General features: G+C 36.9%; 1 protein-coding gene across 4 annotated transcripts in view; it reads right to left on the reverse strand.

Annotated features, from left to right (window-relative positions):
* The window catches only part of LOC105200776 (beta-1,4-glucuronyltransferase 1), a 47,535-nt gene that overhangs the window by 25,530 nt on the left and 1,456 nt on the right, over positions 1 to 20,549 (reverse strand). Inside the window, exons 1-2 of one of the 4 annotated variants that reach the window (XM_039458175.1) lie at positions 14,881 to 15,064; positions 3,838 to 4,282 (exon numbers count right to left, since the gene is read on the reverse strand). In XM_039458175.1, the coding sequence (XP_039314109.1) occupies positions 3,838 to 3,918 (81 nt within the window). In that variant the 5' untranslated portion in view covers positions 3,919 to 4,282; positions 14,881 to 15,064. Of the gene's footprint in view, positions 1 to 3,837; positions 4,283 to 14,880; positions 15,533 to 20,549 lie in introns of those variants that run through there. The other 3 variants (XR_005576449.1, XM_011168494.3, XM_011168492.3) reach the window with 3 other exon arrangements.

The following is a 20,549-nucleotide window of genomic DNA, read 5'->3' on the forward strand; positions in this document are numbered from 1 at the left end:
CTGCCGTTTTTCCTTAGCCTTTTTATCTCCGGTCGATTATAAACTTAAACGGATCTCGTCCGACGCTTCGGACACGTTTACATCTGATGTAGTAATTATGTAAAAATAGTTTCAATTTTCAATATAGGCTGCAGTTTCAATTGGTTGTTCCAATTTAAAATTACCATGCCAATGAAATTATCCAATTATAAGTACCGCAGCGATGTTTGCTGTACTGAGGAAACAAAATGTTAGCATGAGAATTAATTGCTTAATGCCGCTGCCTCAATTCTGTCGATCGGCCGATGCAATTTTATTGTACGATCGAGTTTTCCGTTTACGCCCACAAAACAGCCAACATTCACAGTTGCGCTTGTTTGGCCACGTTTACCGCGCATTTTCATGGATAATATTTGAAAACTACCAGCGTTACATGTAAGCCCTAGACAGCCATTAAACGCACCACCGGGAAAACAAAATACGGAAAGAGGTGCCGATTGACGAAATTGTTTAAAGCAAGAACGTACGGCGAGCCGAAGCGCCGCGAATTCCGGCGTGCTATATTTTTCTTAGTGCGCGCCGAGAAAGACTGCCATTACACACCGCGGCGGTACGTAAACCAGCCAACTTCGTCATAACTATTTTCTTATAATTTGTTCGGCAAACGCGATTTTTCCACCGTCATGTTTTCGTTTCATTTCGCTGCTTGTCGTATCATTATTGCGAAAAAAGTGCGAACGAATACCTCGACGACGCAATCATCTTTGTTTTGCGTAAAGAAAAACGAACGACGGAAGCGACATTGCAACGCGCATGAAAACCGTATGCGGAAATGCAGCGCAATAAGGTAAGAGTAAACTTGCAACGTGCTTTTGCTAGGGCAATATGATACCGGGGTTAAATCCTCCATTAAGTTGTATGTGTCAGTTGTCACGTAATTCAATATGCAGAAGAAAAAGATGGTGCTCGGGGATATTCTAAATGTAAGTTGTATAAATAGAAGGATTTTTCATGTTTGTGTTTGCGAAAGATTATTCTATTCTGCAATATTCTCTTCAGACTAAAAGCATTCAGCACGTAAAGTTTAAGTAATAACGTAACAAAAATTAATGTGGTGGAAGCGATAATACAGCAAGAAATAAAAGCAAATAGAAACAAGATAGATGTACGATGAAAAAAAACAAATATGCAGGAAATGTAATGTGAACACCTAGAAAATACATTACTTATTTCATTAATAAGAGGTTGGCTCATCATTTGTCTTTAATACTTTTATTTTTATTTAGAATAAAATCATACAATGCTTGAATAGCCACTAATGGAATGTTGTAGCATTTCTTTTAGAGAACATCTTTCAATTGAAACAATTAAAAGAAATGAAACACGAAAATAGGAGATGGTGCTGTACCTGTTGCGCGGTTTTCTTCAAATAGTTCAAATAAATAATCTAATATAATGAATCATGTTTACGAAATACACAGACGTTTCAACACTCGTTTTCTTTAATGATGTAAATAGATTATCAATTACAAATGGATTGAAACAGTAACCCGTAGTCATCAAACGAATTTTCAATCTTTCAATTGATTATATAATAAGTGATATTGTAAAAAGAAATTTACTTCTTACACTACTTTTCAAAATTGCTTTCTGTTTTCCAAAACTTCAACTCTTTTCTGATCAACTTTCTTTTTTCTTTTCTTTGTTTTTCCTCCTTTTAAAATTTTTTCTTTTATAACCTTTTTTTTATACAAATAAATTTTTAATTTTGTTAAAAAATTAATAAATTGAAGTTTATGTGTTTCAAAAATAACTAGTTAAAGTTAAAAATTAAATCATTTAAAATTAACTAAGTTAAGTTAAAAATTATTAACTTCATTATTTAACTTTTAATTTTTTAATTACTTAATCCTGCAAATAAATTACAAGAGTTTATAACATGGGGTACCATACAAAATTTCTCTAAAAGTCGCTGCGGTGTAGTCTTACGCAGCGAAAAAGATTCCGCTCGCTCAAAGCGCGCGTGCACGCCGTTTAAAACCCCTCCACTCGGGTCGTTGACCGTACGCGGTCGCGTAAGGCAGCGCACGTGCGCGCTGAATGGGCCGCCTCCCCACTCTCCGCCGGCCGAGAAGAGTGGGGAGGCGGCCCAGTCGGCATCGCACGTGCGCTTGCCTCACGCGACCGCGTACGGTCAACGACCCGAGTGGAGGGGTTTTAAACGGCGTGCACGCGCGCTTTGAGCCAGCGGAATCTTTCTCGCTGCGCGAGACTACCGCAACGACTTTTAGAGAGATTTTGTATCGTACCCCGTTATAAATTCTCATAATTCATTTGCTGAGTTGGATAATTAATAAATTAAAAGTTAAATAATAAAGTTAATAATTTTTAACTCAACTTAGTTAATTTTAAATGATTTAATTTTTAACTTTAACTAGTTACTTTTTAAACACATAAACTTTAATTTATTAACTTTTTAACTAAAAATGAAATTATTTTTTACAATGTTATGAAAAATCTCAATTCTTTGGTGTAAGTACTTTAAATATTCAAAATGATCTATTGTCCGTGTTGATTATTTTGTAAATAAATAAATAAGTAAATTTTGTTTATTTTACAAAACTTATCTCTACATCGCAATGAAACTTTATTAATAAATCATCTTGAATAATTAAAGTACTTAAATTTAAAAATTCAGATTTTTTTTATTATTTCTTATTTCATTATACTTATATTTTCATTAGAGCACATGTTTACTTTTTATTGAAATAATTTTTGATTCAGATAGAAAATCACCGTAAAATTTTTTCTACTATTTCCAAATGCAAGTATAAAACAATCTATAATTATTTCATAATTTTCTTAACATTTTGAGAAGTGTCTTATATATCCTTATGTAAAATAATAAATACTTCTCAATATTTGAATATCAAGATAAGAGGCTACTAAAAAGCCGCCGCGTGTTATTACGAAACTTCTAGGCGTTCCTTCTCGTTTCGCGATGCCCTTCGTTGTAGACACGTCGCTAGCCGCTAGCATTCGTGGAAGGATGGACCGTCGTCGTTGAGAGGGAACATCAGTTGCAGGGATTTTTACAACCCAGTGCGGAAAGCCTCGGAGTGCATCCGTGCACGTCGGTGTAAAACGCGAGAAAATTCCTGCCGCCGTCGACGTCTGCCCGGGAGGACACGCCGTCGTCCTGGTGTCCTCCGTGTCTGCTGGGCGGATGTATTAACTCGTCGTGACGTCGCGCACGGCTGCGGGAAAAGAGGTAAAAGAGGGACGAGACGACGTCCTCCGTCGTGTTCCCTCCGCAAGGATGTTTGCATGCTATTACTGCCGGCAAATCCCTACGTCGCGCGCAGCGGACGCTCATTACAATTGCAAGAGAGGGCTGACGCGCGCTCGGGCTCTCTCGCGCGTCGCAGAGGGTAATATCAGAATGCATTGGGATGTGCATTCGGAAGTGTCTCGATTCCGCGTTCTTCAAAGGGGGGTGGGGGAGTGGGGCCATCCATCCCTCTTACCCTCTTTTGCCCCGGCCACGGCTGGGGTGTGCGACCGGCGAGCGACGCAGCCGCCGCATAAAGGGGGGAAATTTAATATTTTCGTGCTCGAGGGGAAACTCTCTCAAAGTCCATTAAAGATGAACCGCGGTATGAGATCGCGCATATAACCGAGGGACCCCATGTGATCAGTCTCTGTATCGATTGATATTTAAAGATTGAGGAGAGTTTAATTAAACCAGCGACATTTCCGGGGAAAATCGCTTCATACGAGATATTTATGAGATGTTTATTACGCTTTTAGAAATCGTACGTAGATATGTGTACACGATTTGTCAAGAATATATGTTACCTTTTCTCTTTGCGTCTGCGCGACGTTTTGAATTCCAAACTGTTTGTGTACAGATGATTTTCCTTTGGTCCGCTCATGCATGCTTGCAAAATCCAGTCAGCGATCGACATCGCTCAGTGACATCAAACGTTCGTCAATCGAGTCCATCACAAAGTAGCATCGCTCCTCGATAAATGCCGCGCCTTGTGCGGTAAGCATACGGGAGCTCGTGTGGGCGCTTGCAAATACGCGGCGATTGCGTCGGTTACAACAACTATGATCCACATGAAGGAGATGAAAGAGGAAGATCGATAGGTTGGATCTGCGCTTTGCGCATCGCCAAAGCCGATCAACGTCGGTCGGACAACACAACTGTCGGCGGGCGCGCGCAGTTAGTCGATATTCATTCCCGAGGGCAAAGAGCACTTACGCAAATGTGTAACAGGTCTCAAAAACAACGATGTAACTGAAAAAGAGACGACAAAAAGTTAGAAAAAATAAATAAAAAGAGGAAACATATTTTCAGATGCAGCAAAATAATGGCTACGCGCGCAATAGAGAACGCGTCGCTATTGATGCAGCCACAGAAAAGATTTCAATGCTATTACTTTTCTATAAATCATAAAATAAAATTGATATCCGGACAATCATAATTATTATTGGGGTCAGAATATTTTATTCTTATATCAAGAATAAAATGATCTCGGTGCTGTCCCATCAATTTTCTTAGATTTAAATTAGACCACATAGAACTCGAGATAAATTTCATATAAATATTCTTGATTTGACAATACGTTGATCTGAGAAAAATTAAAAAATTTTTTTTTATAAAAAACCCACAAGGGAGCTGCTCGCTTCGTAAATATTAAAAATATCTCGCCCTATTCTTGATTGTACTTAATCAAGATTGCAATAAAATTAAATGCGTCAAAGAATATTTTTAGTCTTGTTATTAGAAACGTTCTCCGAGAGAGTATTGAGTATTGAGAGGACATTGAGCTCTAGCCCGATAAGAAATTCATTTGTTTTTGCATTTAATTATCGCATTTTTGTGAGAGAACAAACGTATTGGTTACTACTAAATAGCTAAAAGTTGTCGAAGAGAACGCATCGTTACCAATGATCGTACAAAGTTACCAACGACCTATGGTAATTCGGACACGATGTGCGCACCCAGTAGCTGCTTGCCAACGCACGGCTCTACACGTCTCTCTACATAGTACACGAGGTCCTGGCGGTGTAGATACTAACGTAGCTATGTGAAGTACCCTGACGGAGGTGCGACGACGGCGCCGATGTGTACGGAAGGTGGAGTCACGGCATGATTGATTATGCGAACACGCTGTTATCACTGATTCAGTCTGCAGCGTGTAGCGCGCATGTACCGGCTGGAACCGACCGTCGAATGTGTGCACATTACACAACTAACCCATTATCAAATTGTGTACTTGGGCTGCGGTTCTCGCTCGCGCTCACGAATCGCGAAACGACCGTATCGCTTCGGGCACCGATAAAACCCGAAAATCGAACCCCCTCGACGAAAATCTGCCAGCCAATTTCGAAAATTAGACATCCAAGTATTAAATTCCCTCATTCGTTGACCTTTTACGGCGACCACGTGCTCGCGTACGCGATGCTCGGCCCTCTATATAAGCGTCAAACAAACCGAAATCATAATTTAAAGCCGGATATCAAATTTTTCTTGCTAAAACCGTGATAATTAAAGAGCACAATAAAGTGACGATATCCTTTAAAACCGAATTTCTTAAAAACTTCGAGCTTTACATTCTTGATTTCCTCGCGAAGTGATCCCAGCTCGGTGAACGCTCGGAATTCCGCATTTATACGTTCATCAATAATGTAATTCCGTAATTCAACCGGGCGACAGGAGATTACGAGATTGCCGACTGTTTATTCTCCACGGCACGTGACGGCGCGCGGCGGGGCGACCTTCGCGCACCCGTACGAAATTACTTTTGCAACGCAGCTACACGCGCGGCACGGTAGCATTTCCGCACGCTCGACGCATCCCGAGAGACCTGGGATAACTCTCGTACGTTTTTTCTCATATTCCCAATCGGGCACCATACCGGATACCGGATCCGGATACGGACGTATGTTTTATGCACGATGCTGTCCAAAAACCGCGAGCTGACGCGCGATTTCGATGGGAGATCCGTGCTCCCCGTACGTGCTGTTAGATTAACGAGAAAATCCGAATGCAATACCTTCTGTTATTAATAAAATAAGACAATGGATCGACATATCGCGGATATTTTCGCTGTACGTACTCTTATTAAGAATTTTATTAATAATTATTCACATCCGTTGTTTATCCCCCAATGATTGTCTTTGTTGTGGAAATGCGCAGAGATATCTTCGATATGAGAAACACACAAATAAATCTATATCTGTAATAAATAAAGAAGTGATTAATGAACGGTAACGTATTTCTGGCATATAGAATAGCGGGGATCTCAAAAATATCTCTCTACAGATACGATCCTTTATCCGCTGTTGCTGTTTTCCTCAACAAATGAAATTCTTTACATTTCAATAACAATATTTGTGTTTCAGGTATTTTTACTCTTACTTATCATTTATTTTCGGAAAGTGTATACTGCATACGTTGTAGTGAGCTCTCTTCTTATTGCTCACAATATTTGCGTATCATTGTTATTTATCAAATCATTTGTTATCTGCCATGATTGGTTTATCTACCAACAGTTTTTTTTTTACATTCCTCTTTTTCGCTACAGACTGTTTTCATTCACTTTGCCTGATATCAATCTTGATTTGTTATCTCGTAGTACGCTAATCCAGCGTTCCCTGCTAGCGATACATTTTTTTTTTCATTGCGCCTGTTTTTATTTCGTATTTTGTATTTCGCCGTCCTAAATTTCGCCGTCCTAAAAACATACGATAAATTCTATTCTGTATCGGAATACGCCGCTGCGGAATGGCATGAAAGAAAGGCCGAATGCCGACGTATAACCGGGGAAGGAAAGAAAGAGAGAAAGAGAGAGTGCGGAGTAGTTTCGCGTGCAGATAACGGATAAAGACTAAATTCTACCTTTCAATTTCGCCGCAGTCCCATTTTACTTCTGGTTCAGTGCCTGGATGCAACGGGCTGCGCGCCGCGCCGCGCCCGCACCCGCGCCGGTGCAACGTCGGCGCGCTGGCAACGTAACTTAGCTCGAGAATAAACTGAATACCATTCATTACGGTAACCCATCTCGTGCACGGGCGCCAACGTCGAAGGCGCCCACTGAAAAGCTGAGAATTGGAAATTCTTTGAAACTCGTCCCTCTCCTCTTCCTATGTCTCTCTCCCTAGCGCCCGCACAGCCATCGGATACAACGGGCTGAAAGGGGCCATTTGAGAGAGAGATGCGGTCCGCGATAATAAACGAATTTCGCCCGTTTCCCTGGCCGGGACGGTAGGCCGGCGGCGGCGTGCGTATTATCGAACTTTCGAGTGCAGTATCTGTCGAACCGTGGAGGCAGCGTGGAACGTTCGATACCACGTTGAATCGTTTTATGCTAAGTAGACGGCGATAAAAAAAAATCTCTCTATCATTCTGGCGCCACCCTTTCGCTGTACTTGTTCATTTGTTCTCGTTCTTAAGTCTGTCTCTATCGCTTAAGATTTCTGGGACGCGCTTGCTCATGAAAATGTACGCTAGACTTCGTTACCTGCTAATAAATTTCTACTTTAGCTTGGGCAAAAAATAAGTGGATTAAAAAGGAGAATCGATAGAAATTCATTCTGCAAAATGAATTTCTCATCTGTAATTTCGCAGATTATATTTTTACTGCTTTCTTTTAATTCACCTGATTTTTTGCAGAATAACAGAAAATAATAATGTTGGAAATGAGACATTTTTGAAAGATGCTTCAAAGGGGCTGAAAGACAAGGATTCTCCAAACATTCTGAGGAGTTTTAAGTATTTCTTTAATTTGTAAGCGAAATATCACGGAATCTTGAGCCGTCCCAGAAACGTTACTCGTGTAATTACTGCATATGAGTGCAAAAACTAGTTGGACACTTTCGATGGGAGCGCGCTTGGAAAGAGAATCTTACGGCAAAGTCGCGCAAGAGCAGAAGTATATCACCGCTGCAGGAGTTAAGAACGAGAGTCATCCTCGTCGAGTGGCGAAACCACTGCAATTAAGCAACTACCCTTACTCTTTCGTCTTCCTCTTTCTTTTTTCACCTTCTCCCCCTTCGCCCCTTGCTCGTAAACTCATCTTTTTGCGTCTTTATGCGATAATTAGCGCATCTTCAATTTTCCCGCCGTTGCACGTATTTGCTTTGCATAACTGCTGAGATAATTAAACAAGCTGTGATTCTAAGACGTGTCACTGGCAGCCGGCGGCGACGCAAAGGGCGATCCACGACTCGGGAACACGGGAGACGCGATGGACAATCAAGCCTACTTCTTCGAGTTTTTCTGTTTGTTAGACATGTAAATCACGTCGCCCCACGACGTCGTCTCGGCGAGTAATTACTACATCTCATACACGAAACGCTATTACTAAACACGGAAAATCAGGACACGGACTGATTAAGTAAGGGAGACCGGGGTTCGTTGGCAGAGCTTTCACAATTTCAGTATTCAGCATTTTTAATAATTAATTATTATGATTAAACTAATATGATAAAAAGAATCTTTCTCTATATTTTCACGAATGATTCAGGAATGATTTTATATATGATATAGTTTCTTTGTAATAAGTAAAATACGAACATGCTGCATCGTAGCAGACTTGTCCTGATAGTAAACTAAATTGCATGTAACGTATCATGGTTTAAGTTATATATAACTCCATATTAAATTAAATGAAAATAATAAAAAATAATAAAATTAATAAAATATAATAAAAGAGATAAAAAACAGATAGCAGATATACGTACTTGTAAAAATTGTACCTTTTAAAGTTATTTTGTGACGATTGAATAGCAAAACGCTGTTACAGAAAAACAAATGCAAACCGTTTTACATATAACTTGCTTCAATACAGAAATATTAAATATAAAGCGTTTTGTTGTAGTTAAATTGTAATTAAATGTTCGTACACTCTTCTCAATCACGCGTGAGCTGGGTTTGTCCTAAATATGAATCAAACACAGAAAAAAAAAATTAGTACTAAATCAATTTTAAAAAATTCATTGTTTCATATATAAACAAGAATATAAAATTGTCTTGTAAAGAATTTAACAATCTTAAACCATAATTTGATTACATGTAGAAACAAAATTTCATGTTAGCAAATTATGTCTTATATGTTCTCGCTTATATTTGAAACAATAAATTATTGATTTGATACTAATTTTTTTTGTGAATCAACGCACCGTGTCCCTACATACGTTGATTTAAATAATTTTATTATAACAAATTACTTTTTATTAATTATAATAACAAGTCATATAGTAACTGAAAAACTTTTATTTAATAATATATATAACTGAGATTTGTTCTCTAATTTTGAAACGCTCGAAAATTTATTTGCCTCCTCTTGAACCACATGTGTCTCTTCTTTTATTATAACACTTGTTTAATTTATATAAAAGTTTGGGCATAGTACTTGTGTAATAAAAAAATAATGCTATAACTTTTCCATTGTTTCTTTCGCTATAAATACACAAACGGGACGTACTGCGAACTTGTCTTTTGTACTCCAGTCTTCCCTAAGCGTCGATGTAACGAATAAAAAAAATACGATGCCCTAAAATCACGAAATGTGAAATGTGAACATAATTTTTCTGATTGTTGAAGTACGCATACATACCTATGTTCACAGAAACATTTAGCGATATTTAATAATGTACTGCCTGTAGATGTAAAGTAAAAGTACAAATCAAGCTTAAATCAATTAAAAACGATTTATTTCCTAAAATAATTTACTTTTAAACTCCCGAATAAATGTTTGCCGAGCCTTGATTAAGCAAAGGAAAAAAATGTTCGGCAAACTCGCGCGTTTAATAGAATGGTAAATTCAGCACACTCTTCTCCGGGGAAAAAATAAATTTAATAATGCCGAATAACCTGGGATTACTTTAATACTCTCAGACGTATAACAATACGTACGCAGGAAAAAAAATTTTTTTTCCAGAATTTTTTTTAACCGTGAAATTAAATTATTCTCTCGTATATCTCTTATTTTCAAATCTGTAAATAATATATTTGGAATGCGAAAACACGCGTGTTCGCCCTTTAATAAGGGCCCTTCATCAAATCCAACGCGATGCGGCAGCGCGTATTCCAAGATCGTACTTCATCACATAGAATAGGTACCGTGCATCCTGTGAAAAACGAAGGGGACCTGTGTAAACGTGCAAAACGGAAGCGTTGGAAAAAAAAATAAAAATATATATAAATAAAAATATTTCGTCCAGAGCGCCGAGGGACTTCAGACGGACGGTGTCGGTATTCGGCATCCAGTATAATGCAACGTTTTCGATTCGTATATCCGGCACGCACCCGAGCCCATTGAAAACAGCCGGAAACGATAAAACAATATACCTGGTCGCGCTCTCGCGAGCCTCGCATCGAAAACACTTGGAAAATGTATTGAAAACACTCGAAAATGATTGAAATCAAACAAGTTACGAGGTTGACGAGCGAGAGAGCGAGAGATTGGACGGGATGGTGAGAAAGAGGACTCTATCGGGCATCCCCGCATCCCAAATACGCATGGGGTCGATAGTTCAGATCGAACCGACGATTTCGGACGCTGCTCGCTGGCAGGAGATACTATCAACGAGAGCAGTGGCACAGAAGGGTAACTCGACCGCGAATAAATTGGTCGTTTCGAGGTCGGTATATCCACGTCGAGTACTCTATATTTTCGCTCTGGGCTGGCCGATCAAGCATCCGGCGGATTATACGGACGCTGATTTTCGTCAGCTCATTCGACGACGTGACGTAACGCGAACAAAAAATCGGCTACGAACGTTCGGCGTGTCCTGTATTTCTGGGCGCGCACCTGGGCACCGTAGTTCTAAATCCATTTCGGACCACCGGTCCGTGAGCCGATGATCGATACTCATTACATTATAAATTACATTGATCCAATTTCAGAATCATCACATCTTTGTGTCAATAATTTATAAATTGAGCATTTGCTCGCGACCGAAACGACTGATCTAATGAAGAATGCACTGCCGCATTGCAAATATGTTAATTGAGCTTCTATATTTATTCTTAAAGTTTTCATATTATTTACGCATCGCACGTTGTAATTATTTATTGTTGAAACATGTGAAAAGTTTCGAAACGGTCGGACTATTTTATCAAGTTTTCAGCAGCGAATTATTTTGCGAATATCGACTGGCAGAATGAGAAACCGGTTGCAGCCAATTGCACCATGTATTAAAAAAAAACACAAAAAAATACAATGTGAGAAATGTACAACTTTTTAATCTCTTCCGTTGAAAATGCGCTCGTATTTGTATATATAAAATACAGGATATTTATAAATGTCGTTAATCATTACCACGAACGATACGTCTAATGAATAATAATCCCCCTTTAATATTTGCGTACGTAATAATTATTATCGTTTAACATGGCAAAGTTAACATTTCTATTGTTAGCGCTTGCGTAAAAATCATTACTGTAAACCATTACGAACTCATCGAGCTGGCTCGTCGCAAAAGGGACTTCAGTACCCGATGTAGAATAATAAACACGTGCCGCAATTAAAACATAAATAATAACAGTTTACATAAATAATCGTCGGTATCGATGCGGCCGTTAATGAAACGCTGTTAATTATTAGATTTATTCGTTAATAATTGCCAAACGGAGTGATGAGCCGAGCCGATAATTAACGGAACAACGTAGCGGAGTGGACGAATTAACGCGCGATGAATCCACAATTAGGAAAAAACCGTCGTCGTCGATTCCACATGGGCATTCATGTAATATACAGGATTATAGAGGCGTAAAATATGGATAAAATCATCGCTCGCATGAGTTTGGGAAACTTTGTTTACGCGCTAGGCGGGCAATAATTACACCGCTTATTTCGATAGGGAGTCATTAAGTGAGCTGCTATCATCATAATCTGCTTGTAGATTACGGACAATCACGCATGCACATGCACTAATTGGCATTTCTGCCTTAAGCCACTTATACAAATTTCTCTGTGTGAAACTTGCATCTAGACAGTGTAACGTATAAAATATTACCAGCGTTTTATAGAGATTGCCTCTCGGGGAAAATAAGACGGACTAATTTAAATTATAACGCGGAAGCAATTGCGACTACAATGATAAGTAACGTACACTTAATTGCTCGTTCTGGGGACGCGTGGTATATCGTATCGTTACATAATCTGGTGCAATTCTCAATTACATGTGCACAAATTAAATCGTCGCAAAAAATTAAACTTCTCAAGCGTTTGACATAGACTGTAACAAAGTTTACATCGACTAATTATATTTGGCTATATAATGCAAATGGCTCGCTCGCCGACAATATTCATCTCTTTCAATCGATTTATTTACTTGTAACGTATTCATCGTTTCGACGGAAACCGAATTGTCTCGTTCTTTCGCATAATACATGTAATTAACACGAACCGATAATTTTCCATCGCGGCGTCGCGAAACAGCCGAATATACGAAGTGAATACGAAAGCACAGGTGTATTAACTCTTCTCGTCCACCGTCAACTCATTAAGACAGCTTTTATAGGTTCGAATAATCGGTGCGATTATTACCTCGCCTAAAGCGTCCCAATCAACGGAGCGTATTCTTGTATAGATGCGCGCGCGTGTCAAGGGATGGACGGGCATAAACGGATGCCGAGGGAGAAGAGCGAACGTAGAGAAATAGAAGATAATTCTCGTTGTTCCGCGCTGGACGCCCGCGAGGCGCCTACCACTTCAAAGCCGCGCCGCGCGCGCCCATTCGCCTCTCCTGCTCTCCCTCTCCGTCTCTCTCTCTCTCTCTCTCTCTCTCTCTCTCTCTCTCTCTCTCTCTCTCTCTTTCTCTCTCCATCGAATCGTAGTTCTCTCATCGAACCCGGTGTCTGGCAGTTAATGAACTGCCCTTCGGCAGTAGCAACGTACTCGCCATCTAGGAACCAAGCCAACCGCTGTAGAGCCATTATCCATTTATAATACATAAAGGACCACTGCAGAACCGGAACTGATTATGTAGGATTTAAGCCGCGCACTTCGCTCCCTTTCTCCAAGGACTACCTACCCCTCCCGCCCCGGGGGTCATCGCGGATTAATAGTTGTACTGAATGCAGCGCGATTTTCATGGCCCTGCACTTGTGCAATAAACTTGCATTGTTGTAATAATCATAAGATTACGAAGCGACTCGTGTATATTAACACTCTTTGTTAACACTCTCAGAATCATTCCTCCGTTCTTCTCCCCCTCCCTTATTTAATGCGTATTATTTTGATTCAGAGATTAAGGATTATAAAACGAATTTTCAATTAGTGCTACATGGGCGTCGCGAGAGAGGTGCAAAGGGGTGCACTTGCATCTCTCTGACTTATGAAATAAGTGAGGAAGGAGAAAACTCATAGGAAAAAAGAAATTATGTATTATAGAATATAATTTTTTTTTTCAATTGAATAGAAACTCAATGCATACATTTTTTTTTAACATTTGTAAAACTTTAGGAAATATATTTTTTTTTAATGAATGTTGAAACAAAAACTTGAGTCATCTATCATCCCCGGACCCATTTGACAGTCACGAAAATTTGCCTTTGGCCAATTCTCTTTAACCCTTAACGGTCACTGTGGAATCCGTGTGAGCCCAATAAAAGTTTGAATTTTCTCTGTCATTTTTTGGTTTAGTAATTTTTTTTTTGCTATGTTTGAATTGAAATATAACATAACATGAAATGCATTCAGACTTTATATTATTTGAAGAATGTTCAGTAATTTTTTTATTTAAAACAATTAATAATTTGAGCGCGATAATTGTTCAAAGTTGTTAGGGTCATTTTGACCCCATGTGACCATTATGATACTTTATTGAAGTGCAATTATAATAATAATTGCACTACTCTTGTAAATCTAGAGCTGTAACCGTGAGAATTCTCGCCATCTACTTGTGTCAGTTGGTGCTCAAATTGGAATTTTTCTGGGTGCACCTCCCTACAAGTATAATAATTCTGCCGGCCATGGCTGCTGTGGAGGAATATAGGAATGTAACAGTTTAAAATGATATTAAAATGGCAATATAGAATTTTATTACATACAGGAGCATATATAGTTACAGATTTATTGAGATTTTTTATTTTATATATTCTGCATTTATTTGATTAAATCTATTTGTGCACAATGTATTAGAATCACCGATTGAATTATGGATTTAACATCAAATTTAATTCTATAACATTTTTATCGTTTATCAATATGATTTCCTATAGTCCTATGTTTCCACATGCAGGTAAAGTTCCTATAAAATCTCACAGCTCGATATGAATATCTCATAGCTCATAAGCATACCTATCGATGGATATCTCAACTACTATCGATGACAGCAGACACAAATAACGCACCGTACACATATACACACATCTATCATGGATGAAGCGTATATCCGCGCGCGCAGGAAAGCGGTATATCAATGTCATAAATTATGAATAAGGGAACGGCATAGCGTAGCTGTCGACTTTATGGATTGCACGAACTTGTGTTACATCAATTAAAAATCAGGACGATAGACTCTAACCCTTAGCAACGCATCGATAACTCGACGCCAAGCGCTATACCAAGGCGGAAAGAAGAAAAAAATGAAACTGACATAAAGCAAGAGTAACCGAAACTACCACCGCGTAAGGGTGGGTTTTGTCTCGAGTGGCGACATCTCTCCCGGTCTGCTCATCATCAGGCACAGCTGATGTTCGCCGACACAGCGACAACACAACTAGTAAGGCGAACAACACTTCTCTACCGTCAGCACGAGGAGCCCCCACGACCGTAGTCGCGTATTCGCGTGCTATCGTCATCCCCCCCGGACAGCGACGAACGCTGTCGCGCACCTCCTGCCCTTCGCGCAAGGTGTCTCATTCGCTCGCTCACTCACCTGAACCATTGATGTGTGCTGGCACGCGAGACAGACCTCCTCCCCTCTTACTGGCGGCAGCCTGATGGCGTAGACGGCCGAGCCTGGTTGACGCTCACCGTACATCCGCCGTCGCCGTCGATGGTACCATCGACTCTCGGTACGTTCGTACGATGGGCGACGACGCGCTGACGCGAGCCGTTCGCTCGCACGACCTGACCGCACGCACGCACGCACGCACCCTCGCGTGGCCACGCCCGCGCGTCTTTCCCGTCGTGCGCAACACGTCGGAGGAAACCCGAGGGAAAAAAAAATCGGAAGACTCTCGTGCGTTTATTTACGGATCCCGGGGCCTCGCGAGTTATCTATCGGTTGGCAACGGCTCTATCTTTCTCTCGCTCACGGGGGATGCGTGCGACTCGCGACGTGTCGGCGGGTTAATTCCGCGCATGCGACAAGCGCGCGCGCAACCGGTGGATCGATCAACCCTCACGGTAGGTAATGCCGCACGGTTCTCTCGTTACCCCGCTATAGAAATTCACCGCCACAATAGCGACTGAGTAAAGGAAGATAGTTATCGAAATCCTTAACTAAAAGTTCGGACATCTTCGATGACTTTGATTTTTTATTGATTTATCAATTTGGTTTTGGACCAAATGTGACACCATTCCAAAAAATTGAAGATAAATTTTAAAAAAGATTTATTTTTTAAGAAAAATGAAAAATCTATCCGAGATAAGAATACATATATATTTTTATAATAATGAAAACGTTTAAATATATATTTTTTTTTCTTTTAAAACGAAAATTATATACACTTTTATGAGATTTAATAAAATAATTTATCCTATTTGATCTATTATTCGAACTCGAAAACTCGCTTTAATCAATCTGTTATCAAAATGTGATAATAGATTGATTAAATATATAATTCTATAGAAATGTCTTTATTTGAATAGAATTTTATTTGTAATATATTAAGTAAATATATAAAATATCCGCGCGCGCGCTTACACGTACACATGCACGTATATGTATTAAAATTACACCAAATAAAATTATGAAAAAAATTCTATTCTAAAATCTAAATATTATTATAAATAATTTTATTTAATGATCTTGGCAACATGAAGTAAACTTCGTTATCTTTTTGAAATATGCAGGACGTTTTTTGTAATGGTATACGTACGATTAATTTTATATCATTTATAACTTTAATAATGAATACGGCATGAAAAAATGATAGAAAAAACTTTATATATTCTGAGAAAAAAAATTGTTAACTTGGTTAAATTTTTCAACGTGATTGGATTTCTTCAATTGATGTACAATATTTATGTATTTAAGTTATATATATATATATATATATATAAACTTATAAAATTTAATTAAGCTGAAAAATTTAGTTAAATTAATGACTTTTATTCTAAGTAATTTATACATACACATATATGTACGTGTATATGTTCTAAATCTCACTCAAATGCACATCTTTTTGTTGATCGGTTATTTGCCGATCTTTAGAATTGTCAAAAAATCAAACACGACCGGGGGCATCATAAAATGATAGAGATGATTAGATAGGATGTTTCAACATCATTAAATTAAGGAGCAAGTAATGCGAACGTTTCTAAGTGAAATTTGCGAAAATAATTTCGGCCGCGGGCGATGAATTGTTCAAGAACGATGCTTGATTATAGAAGCGTAATAACGGATTTAGTCATAGCGGCGGAATCATCTTCCCAAATAACAGGGCGTTTACATATTCAGGAGAACAGCCACAACATGGAGGGGACGAACTTTACAGTGGCTAATTTTCCGGATCTTTAAGTTTAACTCGACTAGAACGTTGTGGATCATGGCCGATAAAAATGCTCTTTTGGTGCTCATCGGCTCGCTGCTCTTGAAAAGCGTTCTTTACACAATCGCCTGGATAGAAAGAACTTTGAATAATTTCAGAACTATGGTGACAAATTTGCGGTACGTAATGATTATACATACCACCCGCGTCCGTTCGCATGTAAAAACGCGTAGAAATATTACAAAAGTATAGAAAGTACTTTAATGGGAAAAATACACGCTAAATATCGCATCAAGTAATAAATCATATAAATTATTCGCAATTATTTTTTTAGATTTTTTTATCCTTTCGGTTTAAAACAAAAAGTCATGATGTATAAATCATATTGATAGTATGATCTACTTCTTCTTTTCGCAATACTGGTAAAATTTTAAATATCCAAGAATAACGGGATAGATCTTGACTTTAGAAACATTTTATAAAAGTATAAACATATTTACATTCATACGTATCGCTGACTCCTGTCGCGGCATCAACGGGATAACGATACGACAGGCATACGAATCGCCGGATAACATTGAGTGAATTATTTATTTGGATGGAATTAAGTTTAAATATTTTATCCTCAAACTAATCTCCTGGGTACGGCCGCAATTTATTTACGGGTACCTAGTACCTAGTAGACCGCGAGTCGACCCGCGCCAACCGTCGAGTCTCGACAATATAAACGTCCGTGCGACAAAGTGTGAGTAAGAGTTCTTGGCGAAATCCACGACTGGATCAACTTGCAAAAGTCTCGGTTATCGTGACGCGATCGTAAATAAGATTGTTTATCTGAAATGGGGACGATCGATATGACGTACGAAATTTTGACACAAAATAATTTTTTTAAAAATCATTAATTATTAAATAATTTTTTTAACGTAAATGATATATTACTTCTAAAATATTTTTAAGAGTTATAATTAATCAATCATTCACATTGCTACTATAGAAAAGAATTAAATATCTTGTAATACGATGTACGATTAAAAATGTAAAAGTAAATTATAACAATTGTAATATGTGTATTAATACCTTCATGAGATATACATAGAGCTTTTAATTCTAAGTATTTTTATGAATAATTTTCCAAGATTAAAGTAATAAACTTCCTTTTCCAAATAATCATTAGGTTTAATCTGTAATAACCGCAGTCTATTTAAATCAACTAGAAACGTAAGCGAAATATTTTAAATAATTTTATTGTATATAGCGTTGAATGCATCGTATATAGTGTTAACGAACCGGCTAATGTACAGCTTTGGCCTTGATCTTTGTTTTTCCGGCGTATGATAACGGCGCGTTGTTGCGTACATAAAGTCACTGCACCATTCTCCCGCTAACACTTGAGCAAGTATATAGGTAGCGGTGCATGGCGCTTCATATATCATCTTATTACTGTAGATGCGACAAAGATCAAAAGATACTAAATATCTTTCATATCTTACAATTACATAATAAATAGTTATTAGCTTGCAATGCTTAAGTGGTTATGCAACGAGATACTCAGTTATCAGAAATGGTGCAGTGCGGTGTAAAATGTCGCGCAATCAGACTTTTTTTATAATTTGCATCCGGTCGCGATTATAACTAATCGCGAGTGCTTTTACGAGTGCTGTTTTTGCTCGTGTCGAATCTAACCCTGATATTTTGAAAGGAAATGACCTAGAAGAAGCATCAGGCAGTCAGCAGAGATATATTTTTTTATGTTTCTTGCATTATTAAATAATATTAATTTAATTATTTTGGTTTGTTTATTTAAGCAATTAATTTAAGCAAAAATAGAGAAAGAGATTTGTACACGAAATTTTATGTACACGCTTCTAAAAGACTCTTTTAGAAAATTATAATTGTTTAAGAATTCTTTTGAAAAACAAATATATTTTAATACTTTGAACAATTAGTTTTTTATAATATTGATATTGCTGTGGTCATTACTATAATTTGTATTTTATATTAGTATTTGTTAAAAAATCAACGTAGTCAATCTAATCGATAACTTCACTGTTGCGCACCGATTGGTGAGTGACAAAGTAATATTTATTTTAATCTGAGTAACGGATCTATGAACAAAATTGTATCCAAAATATATGCAATATATATGCATGTACAGCTAACATCAATATAAAAATATACATATATATTTCCTTCACTTTAAAATGGATGGGGACTAGAACAAAATTAAAAAGAATATTTGATCCTGGGTTATTCGCATCGATTAATTGTACGTTCAAAGATACTTCCTAGATAAAATTCACGTAAAAGTTTATTTGTGTATTAACATATTATTTATCTGGTGACATTTTTTTATGCGTATTCTGAATTCTGAATATATTAATTGCCTAAGGTAATGTATAAAGCAATTTTGGAAATATAAATAATAAGATAAATGATAAGATAAATTTAAAATTTATATATAATTATATTAATTATAAAATATATAAATATATAATTTATAATTATATTATAGACATATATTTATAAAATATATAAATATATATTTATATATTTACATTGCAGTTGTGATTTCAAAAAAAATTACAAATAAAATTTTATTTTTTATAAAAAATTTTTCTGAATCTGTTAAATCGTTAAATTATGACACATCTTGTATTTTATAAACTGAATAACATAACATAAATGTTATAATTTTCTTTCCAACGATAGATATAATACGTATTGTAACAATTATATTGTTGAGTTACAAATTATAATATTGATGTTACTGTTAATGCTGACTGCCCATTAATCGGAATTTGTGAAATATTTTACAATTAATTTATCAACCACAAATTTATTCACTAATTTTACATCACTCTTCGCATTAGATATTTGGTGTACGTAAGACCTGGCTTTTTTCCACGTTCTTGCGCATGATCTCTATAAACCATAATAGCCTATATCTTAAGTAAACTATGTAAATTCTACGCCATACGCCAAAGCTTATGCGTTGCTTGCATCTACGGTTTACTTCAAGATAAATTAAGCCTTAAGTCCATAATACGCAAAATGTATAATGTAGCATAAACATAGCACAAGTTTTGGCGTATGATATAGAATTTATCGACTTATTTCAAGATATAAGCTATTATTATGTTATGTGCTATGGTCCTATTTCGGGTCTTATCATCATTTATTTGTCTTTCGTGATAGATGAACATTAATAAATGTATGTGTAGAATCAATAAGGAATCAAAATAAATTTTATTAGAGATAGTTATTTTCTGTTTTCCTCACGCGATCTATTTGAGATGTTTAGTTTGATTATAAAATTAGTCTGCAATCAATTAGATAATTGGATAGGTTACAAAAGATTATAATAAAATTAGCGCTTTACAGGTTTTTTTATTATTATCCATTAACACATTTTTTATAAAAAAAAATGACTGTAATATGCAGCATAATTGAATATTGCTCGGTTTTTTAATTATACCTGTATTTATATTGTATTAATATGTATATGCATATTCAAATATATATATTACTTTTTCGTACTAATTTATATAATATTTACTTTTGGACGAATAGTTTAAGAAAAACAGAAACATATTTAACACAATTTAATTTTTTCCTGTTTGAAGATAATTATTTTTCCTCGTAGATATAACATGTAAAAATCCTTTTAATATATTTTTGTTTTTATTTTTATGAGAAATAAAAAATTTTAAATAAAAATGTTATACTTTTAAAATTCTAGTATATAAAAATTTTATTCAGTACATTATCTTTTTTTTTTGTTTTCTTCAAATATAAGTAACGTTCTAATTATTTATAATTTAAATATTGTGTATATTATTTTTGCTAAATATAAATATAGCATTTTATTTTTATTAAACTCATATTCTAC

The sequence above is a fragment of the Solenopsis invicta genome, chromosome 2 (genome assembly GCF_016802725.1).
Source record: "Solenopsis invicta isolate M01_SB chromosome 2, UNIL_Sinv_3.0, whole genome shotgun sequence".
NCBI classification, from domain to species: domain Eukaryota; kingdom Metazoa; phylum Arthropoda; class Insecta; order Hymenoptera; family Formicidae; genus Solenopsis; species Solenopsis invicta.